General features: G+C 47.3%; 1 protein-coding gene across 2 annotated transcripts in view; it reads left to right on the forward strand.

Moving 5' to 3' along the window:
* Positions 1-1,302: 1,302 nt before the first annotated feature.
* The window catches only part of LOC134069863 (disks large homolog 5-like), a 55,468-nt gene continuing 40,564 nt past the window's right edge, over positions 1,303-16,206 (forward strand). Inside the window, exons 1-3 of one of the 2 annotated variants that reach the window (XM_062525990.1) lie at positions 1,303-2,006; positions 11,904-11,972; positions 13,210-13,381. In XM_062525990.1, coding sequence (XP_062381974.1) covers positions 1,709-2,006; positions 11,904-11,972; positions 13,210-13,381 — 539 coding nt within the window. In that variant the 5' untranslated portion in view covers positions 1,303-1,708. The remainder of the gene's footprint in view (positions 2,007-11,903; positions 11,973-13,209; positions 13,382-16,206) is intronic. The other variant, XM_062525991.1, reaches the window with a different exon arrangement.

Raw genomic sequence — 16,206 nt, forward strand, 5'->3', positions numbered from 1 at the left:
TATACAGTCTAAGTCCTCTGGCTTCAAATGACAGGACAGACCCCAAGGAGACATGAATATTCTGCTCTGCATAATACCCTCTCTGCAACAATAATGTCATTAAGCCGCACCTCCTTGCTATAAGAACATTCTGGAAGTAGAATTTAGTGGAAAGGAACATTCTGGAAGTAGTATTTGGTGGAAAGGAGAGGGGTAGCATACTGAGAGGGTTAAATGCTTTGTAGGCTATGTACAAATGAGCACAGATTAAAGCAGCATGGGGAAGTATAAATATAGTGTCAAGACAACTCAACATTGGCTCCATATTAAAGGGTAATAGTTGGAACGTGGTGTGTTGTGATTATGCCAATAACATGCCCCTGCCTCTTTCAGCCTCCAGCAGGCTATACAAAGAGCTGGGTGATCTGCATGCATTGGCTGCATTTACAAGTAATTAATCATAGTGTTATAGACTAAGGCTAGACATCAAATTTTCAAATGTGGCCAAACTCCTCTCCTTCAATTAATAAAGAGTAGTCAGATAAATATTTATGTATGTCAGGATTATGGGAATAGCATCTCATTAAACTGCTTGGCTCTACATTTATTTAAAGTTATACTTTACGCACCTAGGTAGCCAACATCACAGTTAGGCAACATTTCGTTCTGCACATGTTAATCATGCTCTCTAAAGAAATATTGGAGAGCAGATGTGGATTGTGCCTCCAGTGAGTCTCCATGTGGCTGTGATGGATTATATGGAGCAGAAGAAAGCTTGCTGCGTTTGATGCGCCGAAGGCTAGACAAATATGAAAAGGCTGTCTCGGCATCTCAGGTTAGTCCTGCCTTTCTGATACAAATGTGGGGACAGAGAGAAAACATTTACCCGGCTCATTGAGTTTGCAAGCAAACATTGCGTGGCACAAATATGATGTTTTCATTTTTTTTCTCCACCGAGACAGACTTTAAATCTAGATTTTTTTGGAATTGCGTCGTATTTTCTGTGGTCTCGTCCAGGCTGTGGATGTCTAGGGTCGTTTAATGATTGCCATTTTACTGTGTGTGCATGGCGGAGTCTGTTGTTTTGCAGTCGGCAGTGATAGCCTTCGGTTTCTATGTGCAAATCGACTCAAAGTGTTCGACATGGCTGCAGAACGCAACATGCATGTTTTTAATTTGACACAGTAACAAACTTTTAGAACCCTTAACAATCCAAGTAGCCACAATCAGGTATTTTGGTCGGAAGCCCCGCCTATTTTTTACTTTACATGGTCATTACACAAGTTTTGATTGACAGTAGGTTGTAGCTGCTGAGCCGCCGAGTCATGGCGGAGCTGGCTGTGTTGAGGGAAAGCTGTTGAAGAGTTACGTTACTTTGGAGTAGTTTAAGTAATGGAAATATCGTCTTCGAAAGAGCAAGAAACGCAAGAATGCCCTTCAAACGAACTTCGAGTCGTTTCTCTCTGAAAGTCTGCGAGATGTGGGGCTTTCTGCCGTTGGATTAATGGATTTCAGTTTTTTAGTGAAGTCAACAGCTTTATACAACAAATATGGCTACTTGTGTCTCTCTCAATTTGAGATGAAAAGCTACTCAGCCCGGCTGTTCAAAACAATGCAGTCAACGCCACTTTCTTCGAAGTGATCATTCGGAACTATTTTTTCTCTCAACCTTTGCGTTTTGAGAATTTTAACTCGCTGAAGGGTCAATCACTGAACTTCGCTAGCTGAAATGGAGCCTAAACACAAAGAGTTGCTAGATCAGTACCACCAAAACTTGTTGGAATCCATTACAGATGCCGAACGAGTTGTGGAGTTTTTAGCCAAAACAGGTACATTAACCCAGGTGGAGCGATTCGAATTGGAAAACAACTGCTCGTCAAGCTCAGAAAAAGTTGATCTTCTACTTAAGATGCTGATGAGCAAGGAGAGAGACCACTTTCAAGACCTCTGTTTGGCCCTCGAGAAGACGCACCCACACCTGTATTCTACTCTCGTCGTGAACGGTGGAGGATCAATGGACCATTCCGGTAAGAAATGGTCAATTAGGAGAGCTTTTAGTCCTTTGGTTGACATGTCACGACCTAAGCCATCTCACTGTTAGTTATTAGCCTAACATGTAACGTTAGCTCCTTGTAGCTACTCTTCCTTCTTCGTGTCGGGGGCTTGCGGAGTTGCCACATTTTGGTTAAAATAATACGCGCAACGCGACAGAATCATATCAATCGTTGTGTTGTTTGGTAGATATGGCTACTGTGTTTCTACTTCATAGTGTATTTCTTAACCGAACCGCCGTTTGGTCCATCCAGACAGACATCTGGAGTTTTTACCTTTGCGCCATGGGAATCTGGTCGCACTGAGTTTCGAGTCAAATGTGAAACTTTGTAGAAAACTATTGTCAATGCGTAATTGTGCATTAAATACTAGATGTAGGTAAGCAGTAGACTACTTTAGCCCATGTTTTGATCATGCCTGTGCAAACATGAGCGCTATCTTGTCAGGGGTTGTGGTGTTCTTCCATGTTTACACGCTGATGTGTAGCCAAGAAAAGAGAAAGCCCATAGTTAAGACAAATATGGTAAGGTTAAAGCACGGATTCAGCTTCTGCTGGGGAGCGAAAACGAGTGGCGTGCGTAATGGATAAAATTCAGTCACTTTTCTGTGAAAATCAATACGTTTATAAATAAAGTTTTTAATAGAGTCCGTCAATATCCATTTGACGTGTCCATTTTCTCGTGAGTAGGCTGCTTGATGACCAGTAGCCTATGGCCCACGTCCAGAGTGTGGTTGGGACGACAACAGATTACTGTCGTGCTGTGCTACAGCTACAGGGCTTTTCAATCGATTCCGCATGGGAACTAGGTTTCCTGGCTGGGGTCTGACCACGCAAGCCCGTAACCTACTAATTTCTTTGCACTAAACACACAGACTATGGAATTGCTGAAACGGCTAACATTCCTCGTCGATTAACTTCGCCTGGACCCCCATGGAATTGGCCTCAAGGTTGCGTTCAGTAATGCGCTTTTTTTGACAGCAACAACGACCACAGAATCCTGGTAGTAGTTAAGATGAAATTAACGTGGCCTGCATTATTCAAAGAATGATACGAACCAGAAACTAAAGGCTCGCTGTTCTAGAGCGACCGCCCCACATTATCACCCTACTGCAAAGTTGAGTCTCTGAGTTTGAATTTCGTGCAGGCTAAACCGAGAACGACTGACGCCGGGGTCATTCTCAGGGTGTGTCTTTCCCACATCACCCCGCTTGTTTGTGGAGTCATTTGCAAATACACATCCTCATAAAAGCTCCTCTCTCCTGTGTTTAGTCTTATACCACAAAGGCTTTGTCTGCCCGATTACGCAACACAGTGGTAAGAGATTTTAAAACCAAAGCTCATCCCAGGAAAGGGTGTTGTGGCCCCTTTCTCTACGGTTATATAATTAAAGCCCAAAACCGCGAAATGTCACCGACACAGATGCAGTGTAAAAAGAAAAGCGCTGCAAGCCTACACACACACACACACACACACACACACACACACACACACACACACACACACACACACACACACCCACCCAGGAGCGACATCACTACCAGCTACAGTGCCGCTCTGTGAAACCCACCGATGGCCTTCCTTGTGTCAAATGTCTGTGCAAAGTCCAAGTTGTCCCGTCATGCTTTTACGGGCAGTCCCATGCAAATATGGTTAGTGATGTCTGATCTGTGGAGTCATTCTTGGGACACCTGGACCTCCCCTCGCAGCGCCCCGGGCCCAGCCTCGCCCTTTGTTTTGAGTTTTCACGGCGTTGGGGGGCTTGGCTGCACGGAAAGTCGACGGCGTTCCCCCAGGCCTCATATAAAAATTTCATGCAGGGATTTTTGAGAGGCTTGTTTCCGGCTGCAGAGTCTTCATCTCCACGGCGTACGTGCTGAATTGAAGTCAGTTGTCGCAGTATTATCTCCCACACAGAGCACCATTTTTTTCCTGCTTGTGGAGTCATTTCGCTGATCCTGAACGGCAGAACTGTATATTGTTCAATGGAACGGCAAACCTGTCAACTTCATCTCTTGGCTTTTGCAGACTGTGGTTTTCAGGGCTTTTAGTTTCACGAAAGGAAAGGAATTCTGGAAAAAAGTAAGGGCAATAATCCACCACAGGTCTTACTCTGGGCATTTAAAATCTGAATGTTGAAGGTATCTTAATTGCACATCTTGATAAGTGCCACCAAAACGGGTGTGTTGTTTGAAGATGACTAGAGTAACTTTGTTCTGTCCTAATGCACGGGGATGCAATGTATGCCATCTGCAGCGGTATACTTTGACATACTGCAAATGACCTGGCATTGCGTGCTGTGAGGCAGAATTGATTCTGCTGTGGTAATCTCTTCATGTTATATGTAATAAAGGCACTGACATGTTCAGTCCTCCCCCATTGAACACACACACACACACACACACACACACACACACACATAGCTGAAGTCTCATGACCTATTTCCACTTTACACTGAAGCCCCTCTCAGTCCTGCTCATTTTTTTCCCAGCCATTGTTTCTCTCTCTGTCTCTCACTCATTCTCTCTCTCTCTCTCTCTCTGTGTGTGTCTCTCACTGCCCCCTCCTCTCTCTCCGTCTGTCTGTCACTATAGTAACTCAGGTTTACAGAATTCTGTTCTCATTCTTTCACTCTCGTGTGTCATTCTGTCTGACTTTGTGGTTCTTTGTGTCAATCAGTGATTCAGCTGTTGAGACTGGCAAGGTTGACAGAAGTTCCCACCTCTGATTTGTTGTCGCAATGTTTGAAAGAGCTGCACTGGGACCTACCTGATGGGGCTCGGTGAAAACCAAACACGCAAATTACATTCCTGAAGTATGTCATAGGAACAGCCACTGTGTCCCATGACATTTACTGTACATAATTTGACAGGTGGTGGTGGTGGTGGTGGTGGTGGTGGTGATGGTGATGGTGATGGTGATGGTGATGGTGATGGTGATGGTGGTGGTCTAGGCCTATTTCCCTAGTCACACTTTATTTGGATAGTCTGTCTGCAGAGTCTCTGCAGATGGTTTGTTAGAATTCAGGTTTAGCCTGTCTAATTGTTCACCTAACATCACCTTAACCAAACCCAACCCCTTACCTTAACATTCATCAAAATGATTGTCAACAGGGACCATCCAAATGAAGTGTGTCTGCGTGCCTCTTCTCTCCAAATACTTTGCAGTTGCATTCTACATGCACGGTCACATTAGGTGATGTTGAGGAGACTAGTAGCCACTACCAGTGTCTCTCAGTCAGTGCAATAAAGTGCCGTTCACACCAAGAATGATAACTAAAGAGGACAGTAAAAAAGTAGAGCTTTAGCTGTTATGAATGACAACGCCCACACATATGGTCAAACACTAGTGGCTGGAAGAACTACAGTATATAATCGGGATTCACTTTCAGAATGATTTCGAGAATGTTAAAAAACTGATGGAACAGCCAGTCGGAATCCATCGAATTGTAGACATCACATTCATTAACACACAGACAGAGAGAGACTTTCCTTATCGTTGGACGCTCAAATTGTTATGGTTACAGTTATCTTTATTGTTATCGCTCCTGGTGTGAGCGATCCTTAAGAGCGCAAACTGCATCCGGTGCCCACTGGACCTTTGTCAGTGCGCGGTGGGAACAGAGCAATTCGCCTGTTGCCATTACTAGGCAAAAATCACAGTTCTTCACAGTTCTTCACGAGTTCTCGAAAAAAGAACCCGGCTTGAGAGAAAGTGTTTCTCGCAGCTGGGAAGTGCATTAAAAGCGGAAGCCAGCGGATATTCACCAGAGTAGAAACGAAGTTAGAACACCGAACGCTACTCCCATGGAGACGAGCCGAAGAAGCCTTTCTCGTATGAGATTACATGCTCTTTTTTTTTGTTGTTGTCCCAACCCCCATCCAAGTATCTCCTCTTCTAGCCTTAGCAACAGGACTATGCTTTCAGCCTTGACACGCTCTCAGCGTTACACAGGGGCACCTGGTTTCATAACCAGCCGTCTTCCAGATGAGGCCCTTTTTAAAAAGTGATGTGTGAGCCTAGAGCCGGGCCTGCTAATCACCAGGTCAGAGGTCCCCATGGCAGTGGAGGGGGGGGGGGGGGCGTAGAAGGTTCCGCTTAGGCACAGTTCTCTTGGCTATCCCACCAGCCTCTCTGTGCGCTGATTGCTGTTCTGTGGACTTAAATGTAGGGTCCGACCAGCAATAACAGCGCTTTGTGTGTGTGTGTGTGTGTGGAGGGGTGAAGGCCTTTGCAAATCCTCCTTCTTGTCAGTATTTTGCTCTTCTCTCTCCTTTTCTTTCTCTCCTTTTCTCTCTCTCCCTCTCTCACTCCCTCTCTGTCTCAATCTCTCTCTTTCTGTGTAGAGCCAGAGCCTCTGTGCCTCTCTCTCTGCCTGCTGGTCTGCCTGTGTTTCCATCTGTCTCTTGCACATGTGACTGGACTGTGTACTGTATGTGCTCTCCCACACAGTTTATGTGACAGGACAGACCTGCTCTCACTTACTAGTTTGACCGGCTGATGAACTCCGTAGCCGGGGGGCAAGACTAGCGTAGGGACCATGGCCCTCCATTAGCACCCTTTACAATATGGTCAGGACTCATCATCAGTGCTTCATCATTACTTTTTTTGTTTGGCTCTCCAGTCCCATTAGTTAATAACAAGGCACGTGTAGTGTTACCCACATAGCCCACATATACACAAAGTACACTTGCTGGTGCAGAGCAGGAGGATCATCAGTCCCCATGCACACACACACACACACACACACACACACACACACACATACACAGGAACGATCGCACATGCACATGCACATGCGCACACACACACACACACACACACATGCACACACACACACACTCATACACAAAGCACACTTGCTGTTGCAGAGCAGGAGGATCATCAGTCCCCATGCACACACACACACACACACACACACATACACAGACAGACACACACACACACACTTGCAAAGAGAGACAGCAAGGCGACAAGCTCCCCAGCACTCATACCCAAGCCCCCCCCGTGTGTCACTAGTTGAGCCAGACGTCTGGCTCTGATCATCTTCCCAGCTTCCCTCCTCCCCCTCCTCCTCCTCCTTCGCCTCTTCTCACTACGACTCCCCTCTTCCTACCACCTCTGAAGACCTGTCAATCAAATCACACTGTGCCCATCCCCCCTCCCCCATCTCCAAGCTCACCTCTCATCCTGTGCCCGACTCTGACTCCGACTTCGACTCCGACTCACTCAGTTTCTGCACAGCAGCATCCAGCAATCCATCACCATGAGACAGTGACTTCATTCCCAAAGCATTCTGGAAAACATTTCTTTTCTCTTTTTTTTTAAATAAGGTGCCATCCCACCACATAAAGTGCCGTAATACTTTTTTTTTTTTTTTTTTTTTTTTAATCAAATATAGATTTGAAGATTCTCATTCCAATTATTTGTTTTCTCTGTTATGAATCTATTTGTTTTAATCTCTTGTTCATATCAGTTTATTATACCTTCTGGCCATGATGGAGCCATAGTGTGCTGATGATGGCATTGAACTGAAATTACTACCGACCACCAAGTCTGAAATTTCTCACAGAGGATGAGGATGGGGGGATGGGGGGACGGGACGGTGGGGGGGGGGGGGGGGGGCAGTACACAGCTCAGCATCCAGGAACAGGGCAGTCATTCGAGGAAAAGTTGGCACTTGGCTGGACTCGGCTCCTCCGACGTCGGGATCTGTGTGGCATCTGTGGCCCCGATAAAACCGACAGCGACGCATATTAGTTGGCGATCAGCAAGAGAGCCGCGGTCTGACAGCTGCCTTTGCCAGAGAGGCGGACAGCTGGATGCCGGATTGCGGATTCTGAAGCAAACCATCTTGTCTCGTGTGTGTGTGTGTGTGTGTGTTTGTGTGTTAGTGTGTTTGTTTATGTGTGTCTGCCTGTCTGTCTGCCTTTCTGTCTGTTTGTTTTGTTTGTTCGTGCATGTGTATGTTTTCACGTGTATGTGTTTGAGTGTGTCTGTGTGTGTATCTATCCATTTGTGTGCATTTGTGATTGTTTGTGTGTGTGTGTGTGTGTGTGTACCTGTGTATTTTATGTGTGTCCCAGACACACTGTCTCTTCTCTCCACAGTCGGCCCTCATTAGTTTCCCAGGATTCACAGTGCCCGCAGCGGCGGTGAATTTAATAAACGGAGACGTTCTATAGTTTTACGTAACTGACCTCGCCCGCCCCATCTCCAGGCTAAGACCGACAGCTCCAACCTTTTGTCTGGGCGCTTCTATTCTTTTTGTGATGGCAACCATGTGTTACAGGTTTGTGTTAGTCATGGTTGTCACATACTCACGTACGCACACGCACACGCACACGCGCACACACACATTCACATTCACACACACTCACACTCGCATACACACTCACACTCACACTCACACTCACGCTCACGCTCACACTCACTCACTTCCCATTTGCGTAGACACACATATTCTCCCCTGCACACACATATGCTGTTCACCTTGCAAACACACACACTCACACACACACACACCTCTCTCCACGTTAACTCTTCCCTCACCTATGCACTCTCAGCGAGCGTGATTCAGCTTTTTCAACTGGAAGTCCTAGTGAGTGAGTGATCGAAATGTCTGAAGCAGCCGTGAGCCGTGTGTCTCATGTGCAGAACGGGGGGGTGGGGTGGGGGGGGGGGGGGTAGGCAGGCTGAGCTGGATGAGTAGTTTTGTGCTGAGCCATGCTGAGTCATGCTCTGCCATTTGCTGCCTGCTCCAGTGCTCCCAAAATGTGACTGGAGGGAGCATGTTTCCCTTACCGCTGCCATAAACCTGACTCCATGAAAACCACAGCGGCGGCGGCGGCGGCGGCAGCAATGGAGGCCCGGGCGGCTAGTAAACAGACACCCTCCACCACGTCACTATCTCGTCATGCGTCTTTGCTCTCTCTCTCTCTCTCTCTCTCTCTCTCTCTCTCTCTCTCTCTCTCTCTTCTTTCACACAGATTATTCCACCTCTCTCTCTTTCTTTCTCCTCTCTCCCTCCCTCTTTCACTCTTCCATGCAGTGTAGCCCTATTATCTCTCTCTACTTATTGTCAGCGGGCTCAGCTCCTCCTGTCCTCCCTTTCTCTCTCTCTTTTTTCTCTCTCTCTCTTTCACTCTCTCTCTTTCTTCCATACAGCGCAACCCCCTCTCTCTCTATCCTCATTCCACCCAGCTCAGTTCTCTCTCTCTCTCTCTCTTTCTCTCTCTCTCTCTCCTCTCTCTCTCTCTGTCTTTTTTCAGTGTAGCACAATTGCAGTATAGTGTGGTTTCATTCCCCCCACAGAAAACAGTCTGCTTTGTTTCCCCTCGGAGAACAAACTGACATTATGTTGTCCGGATCACACAGTGTCGCATGCGCGCATGCATGGGGGGGGGGGGCAGAAGAACCGACACACTGAGACGGGTCCAGAGTCCTCACAATCGCCCCACAGGCGACCTCTGTCTCGTGCTGATAATGTTACCCAATGGTGCACGGGGATGTTGTGACTGGACTGAATGAATGTTTTTGTGAATGTGTCTGTCTAGTAGGAGGCTCAGTGATATTTCTTGTACTTTTTTCTTTCCCCCAACCTAAACCAGGTGATGGTTCTGTACACAGACTCTTTAGCCCTGGTTCTTAGATCCCGGTTCCACACTTTGACTGCAGGGACCTGAAACCGCAGACTTATCTCGGTTTCTTAGAAATCCATAGCTGACAAAAAGTTGTGAGTGAGATCACCAGGGTTACATGATTCTCGAAAAGCGAAGAGGGAGGGAGAGGGAGAGGGAGAGACAGAAGAGAGATCCTCTCCCACAGGGTGAATCTTGGCCATTGTCTCTCTCTGCTGTCCAGCTGACTTCTGGGAAACCCCAGCTCACCCAAACAAAAAGAGAGCGACTGCCTACAGTACCATGCCATCACTCCCTCTCAGGCACCTGTTTGTTTTTCTTTCTTTCTGTCTCTCTCTTGCTCTCTTTCTTTCTTTCTTTCTTTCTTTTTTCTCTTTCTTTCTCTCTCGCTCTTTCTTTCTTTTTTCTTTCTTTCTCTCTCTCTCTCTCTGTGTAATCAGACCTCTGTGCTGTCTGTTCTGTGTGCTGTGTGTCCTCTGTAGGGCACTGTGTGTGTTGTGAGCAGCTTGCTCTACACTGTGTGTGCACTCTGTTCTGTGTACTGGCCTGCGTGTTCTTTGTGCTGTGCAAGTTGTATGTTCTTTGCAGTGTGTGTGTGTGTGTGTATGTGTGTTATTGCTGTGCTCTGTGTGTGTGTGTGTGTGTGTGTGTGTGTGTGTGTGTGTGTTTGCTGTGCTCTGTTTGTGTGTGTGCGTGTGTGTATATTGTTGTTCTCTCTCTCTCTCTCTGTGTGTGTGTGTGTGTGTGTGTGTGTGTGTGTGTATTGTTGTTCTCTCTCTCTCTCTCTCTCTCTCTGTGTGTGTGTGTGTGTGTGTGTGTGTGTGTGTGTGTATTGTTGTTCTCTCTCTCTGTGTGTGTGTGTGTGTGTGTGTGTATTGTTGTTCTCTCTCTCTCTCTGTGTGTGTGTGTGTAGAGTGTGTGTGTGTGTTCTGCTGTGCTGTGCTCTGCTCTGTGCTGTGTTGGCCACAGTGGGAGCAGGGCCAGGCTCCACTGGCAGATTTACAGGACTGGGATGTGTGGGTAAACAGCATGGTTAGTCAGCCTCTCCCCAGGCTCTCACATCTGAGAGAGGGGAGGAGAGGAGAGGAAAAGAGAGAAGAGGGAGCGAATGAGAGAGGGAGAGGAGGGGGAGTGGGGATAAGAGAGACGGGGGGGTGGGGGGGCGGCGGAATGGAAGAGGGAGAGTGAATAAGAGTGAGAGAGGGAGGGAGAGAGTGGAGGGGTGTTGATGGGGGAAGGGGGGGGGGCGGAGTGGAAGAGGGAGAGTGAATAAGAGTGAGAGAGAGAGAGAGAGAGAGAGAGAGTGGAGGGGTGTTGATGGGGAAGGGGGGGCGGAGTGGAAGAGGGGGAGTGAATAAGAGTGAGAGAGGGAGAGAGAGAGTGGAGGGGTGTTGATAGGGGAAAGGGGGGCGGAGTGGAAGAGGGGGAGTGAATAAGAGTGAGAGAGGGAGAGAGAGAGTGGAGGGGTGTTGATAGGGGAAGGGAGAGGGAAGCGGAGGAAGGAGAGGCTGAAGAGGAACGTGGAAAGGTGACTGTGAGGGGCGGATGATGAATCAGCGGGAGAAAAACAGAGCCGCATTGGCAAGAGGTGTATCAGCTGTTCAGAACTGCAGCTGAGCAGAAATTAATTGTCATATAAAAGTTGTGTGTGTGTCTGTTTGATTGTTTGTGTGTGTGTGTGTGTGTGTGTGGCTGTGAGCTCATCCGAAAGATGTCATCGCTTTTGCGCGCACTGTAAACCGTCTCCTGGCAACACAGCAGGAAGGCATCACCTGTGCAGCACGGACGTGCAGAAGCCATGAAACAGCGCTCTGATGTCACTAGCTTTGACAAGTACACACTGCACAGGCCCCTGAATTGAGTAAGAATGTGGTCAACAAATGTTATATAAGCTTAGTACGGATACTATAAAAATGCTCTGGCAGAAACTGGGTCAGTTGAACTGTGCCCTTTTTAGAGTGTGGGAGAGTAAAGTCATCCGCTACTTTGAGCTCAGTAAACCAGAGATGGCTTTAACAATGACCTTGTGACCTTGGGTTAAATATTGGATTTACCATTATCTAGCCTAGATGTAAATATCCCCGTCCTCTCATGAAAAAAAAAAAACAGCCTCCATTGATGTGGATTTCTTTCAAAGAGCCTTGAACGAGGCTGAGATTGGGGGGCTCAAGTGTAGAATGTGATTTAATGAGCTGTTGTTTTTGTTGTTGTTTTTGTTGTTTGTTTACGTCTAGGCTCCACTTACAGCGTCCTCTCCACCATGCCCTCCGACTCCGAGAGCAGTAGCTCCCTCAGCAGCATAGGTGAGTGTGTGTGTGTGTGTATGTGTGTGTGTGTTAGTGTTAGTGAGTGTCCCTACTCATGTGTGTATTTTTGAATAGTTGGACATTCAAAATAGAAATGACAATCTATTATTTGGATAAGATACGTGTGTGTGTGTGTGTGTGTTGTTTGTATGCCTGCATAATGTATGTGTGTATTTATGACTGGATGTATCGATCATACTGTATGCATGAGAGTGTGTTTGCACTGTGTATTTTCATACATGGTATAACCCTACTGAACAAAACCCTGGGACACTAGGCTAGCGTGCTCTGTCCGTTAGAGTATAATAGTCCGCACCCCGCCCGGCTGTTGTCCTCAGAGCCCAGCGAGCCATCAGCGCCCCAGAAAGAGCGCATTGCTTATTCATGGCCCCTCTCACATGCACACCACACACACACACACACACTCACACACACACAGGCCATAAATACACAACACCGGATGAAAGGATGAAACAAGGCACTGGGACAAGCCAGGGCGCAAACATGTCTCAGGAAGGTCCAGACATACACGTTAGCAAGGTCCACACACTAAATAAATGTAACAAGAGCTGCCCAACCCCACACACAGGCTTTATAAAGCTGCTCGAGCGGTCACGATGAAGATGCCATTAATGCCATTAATCTTCTCTGCCCCATTAGCCTAAGTGTTACTTGTGTCGCGTGCGTGCGGAGGTCACCCAGGTTTATAGGCGCTGGCTTCATAGGTCAGCAGCATCGGATCTCTCACGAGCCTCACAGAAACGAGCCCCGGTCGCCGTCGGCCATTTGGCACGGCGCACGTGGAATAGATACCGACCGTTCAAACACACTTAAGGGTTCCGAGGACGTTTTTGAGAGGGTGCGATAACTCGTCAGCTTTTGACTGGACAAGCACGACCTGCCGTCTGCACTTCCTCAAAACACACAGTTTATCCCAATTGCGTTTTTTTTTTTTTGGGGGGGGGGGGGGGGCTTTTATGCCTTTAATGATAGGATAGTAGAGAGAGACAGGAAGTGAGTGGGAGAGAGAGTTGGGGTGGGATCCGGAAAGGATCACGGGGCAGGAATCGAACCTGGGTCGCCGGCGTGCGGTGCAGATGCCCCCAGCCAGTCGCGCCACGGCTGGGGCCCAACTGTGTTGGGTTTTTTTTTTTAGCGTTAGCGGCTACTAGCTCCTCCAGCAGGGGCGTAGGACAGAGGTGTCTCTCCCCCAGTGACATGCTTACTCCGGCAGGTACGACGGGCAAAGCTTCGTCCCCGCCGCCGCCGGCGCTCCAGGAGCAGCGGCCGCCGGGGGAGCGGCTGGAGGCCGTGCTGTTCCAGCTGCGGCAGGTGACGCGCCAGAGGGACGAGCTCCGCAAGCGCCTGGCCCTCGCGTCGCCCGGGACCACCTTCGACGAATGCAGGTGAGCAGTGCACCCAACGACCCCTACCCCACCTGACCCCCACCCCCAGAGATGATAAACACACACACACATACATATACAGTACGTACATACATACATACATACATACATACATACTGTACATACATACATATCTACACTACTCAACAAAAAGTTAGGGATATCTGGCTTTCGGGTGAAATGTAATGTATCGGTTCAGAAAAGTACTGAAACATTGAACTGTTGGACATGCACATTCAAAAGTTTAGAGAAGGTCACATTAATTTCACCTGCAAAGGTTATAGTGGAGTTTCATCCCGAAAGCCGAATATACCTTTTTGTGAGTAGTGTACAGTATATACAGACACACACACACACACATATAGGATTTCCCTTTTAAAGTTTAACATTTTCCTATAAAGCATATGAGCAGGTATGACATAAAACCCCTTAAATTTGTGTACATTAATGTTGTTATATGACAATTAAGATGTGCACTTGCAAGCAGCAGTGAAAGGGTTAAGCTGGACTGAACACATTCAGTCAGACTCATTTCACCGGAGGAGCTTGGTGCGCGGGGCAGTCCTGGGGGGGATTAGCAACTAGCTGATGGATGCAGCAGAGTGCAGACTCGTTCACTGTGCATTTGGTTACAGCTGATGTCATACGGTGGAGACGGTCCATCATCATAATGTAAGCTAGGGCCAGTTAAGGCCGCATATTTACATGTGGCGTTTGATTGGTTTGCATACATTTCAATAGTTAAGACAGCTGCACCTTGGTTGCGCAGCGTGACTCATTGACTTTCCCATGATGTCATGGAGTGTCACATTGATGCTGCCTCATATCAAGAATCCTGGAATAGACGACTCACCAGTCTCAAGATTAGGGATAAGAGTTGGCACAGAAAGCTACCAGATGGAATACTGTGGCCCACCCGTAATTTCCCAACTATTAGCCGCGGCTTATACATTGATTTTGGTAAATGTCTTTAGCTATGAGGTTAATACACAGGGGCAGTTAATATGGTATTAATATGGTTTTGTTTTTTTTAACACTGTTCCACAGCTTATGCACAATGCGTCTAATACACAGGAAATTACTGTCTTTCTGTTAAATACACTACAAACAAACCCTTCTGTGGGGTTGCTTAGTAGTCAAATGGCTGACATTGCTTAACTGATGCCCCATGGCTGAGTGGAAAGCCTTTGCAGTCTCGTTTAGTTAAGGTGTTTTCATGCCAATGTAAACTCCCTGAATAGCTTCAGTGGAGAATTGTTGGAGTTGTTTTCGCAACAGGCCTCTCCTATGGAGCCAGGCGAACAGGCGGATGTGATCGTGGCATGAATGCCACTTTTAGACGGGCTTGCCTTTCATGTCTGAAGGATTAATATCTGCGTCCTGAGTGAGCCAGGTCTTGGTGTTAATGGGCTTTTGACTCCGTTCGTCGACAGAATGAAATCGGCAAAACACGCACATGCTCGTTGCTCACTTACACCCACACATGTCAAGCGCACGCAGTCATGCATGTATGCACACTCACTCATGTCATACTGCATACACACGCACACACTTGCACAATATCATACTGTATATGCTCCCATTTGCACACGTGTAACACCACACACACACACTCGCACACTCTCTCTCTCTCACACACGCACACACACACACTCACACACACTCACTCTCTCTCTCTCACACACAGACACACAAACTCACACACACTCTCTCTCTCTCTCTCTCACACACACACACACACACACACACACACACACTTCACTGAGTCACATGTAAATACATGTGACAACGAATCAGATACACACCGTCACCAAGAGGTGCTTTTAAAGCCAAATCCTATGGGAGTGTCGGTCAGGACATTGCTTTAAATGGAAAAGTGGCCATAACAACCTGAGGTAGTGTTGTGCTGTTGTTTTTCATTATGAATTATTTAGGAAAAAGCAGAAAGTTTTCCAACCTGAAACTCCTGGATGGGCCCCAGTGTGCGGAGTAAATGGTTGTTAGTAAAATGGATGAGAGTAGCTTCTGGAGAGAAAAGGTGTGTGTGTGTGTGTGTGTGTGTTTGGGTATGTGTGTGAGTGGGTGTGTCTGTCTCTCTGTCTGCCTGTCTGTCTGTCTGTCTGTTTGTTTGTTTGTGCCTGTGTATCTCTGTGTCTACCATACTGTGTCTCCATGTGTCATTTCATGTGTGCATGACTGCGTATATTTGTGTGTGAGTGTGAAGTGGGGTGTGCGTATGTATATGAGTTTGTGCGTGTGTGTGTGTGTGCACTCTGAGTCAGTACTCATATATTTTGCAGGTTTTGTCTGTCCCTGTGGGACAGCGTCTAGTCCACCACTCAGAGTGTGTGTGTGTGCTTGCGTGTGTGCGTGTGTGTGTGTGTGTGTGTGTGTGCGCAAGACCCCAGGGAATCCTGTGTCCTGTGGACACGCAGGTGCTAGAAATCCGGGGTTTTCCACTGTAGTCTCCGCGCTCCTATCATGTCCACGGTTGAACCGAAGGTTAGAATGCAACAGCTCCGTGACTCGCGTGTGAATGAGCTATTAGGTGAATTAGGTAATTAGGTTGCTATAGCGATGTTTACCGGAATTGTTTAATATTCTATTTGTGTGGTGGTGACTGGACATCTTCTTCACTAGTGCAGCGTGTTCTTTTGAGAGTTCATTTGTTACCCGGGGGTTTCCCCACCTCTCTTTCTTCTACCTGTCTCGCTCTCTCTGCTTTCTCTCTGCTTTTCTTTCTCTCTCTCCCTCTCTCCCTCTCTCTCTCTCAGTATCTTTCCATGTATCTCTCTCTCTCTCCCTCTCTCAGTATGTCTTTCCAT

The sequence above is a fragment of the Sardina pilchardus genome, chromosome 22 (assembly GCF_963854185.1).
Source record: "Sardina pilchardus chromosome 22, fSarPil1.1, whole genome shotgun sequence".
NCBI classification, from domain to species: domain Eukaryota; kingdom Metazoa; phylum Chordata; class Actinopteri; order Clupeiformes; family Clupeidae; genus Sardina; species Sardina pilchardus.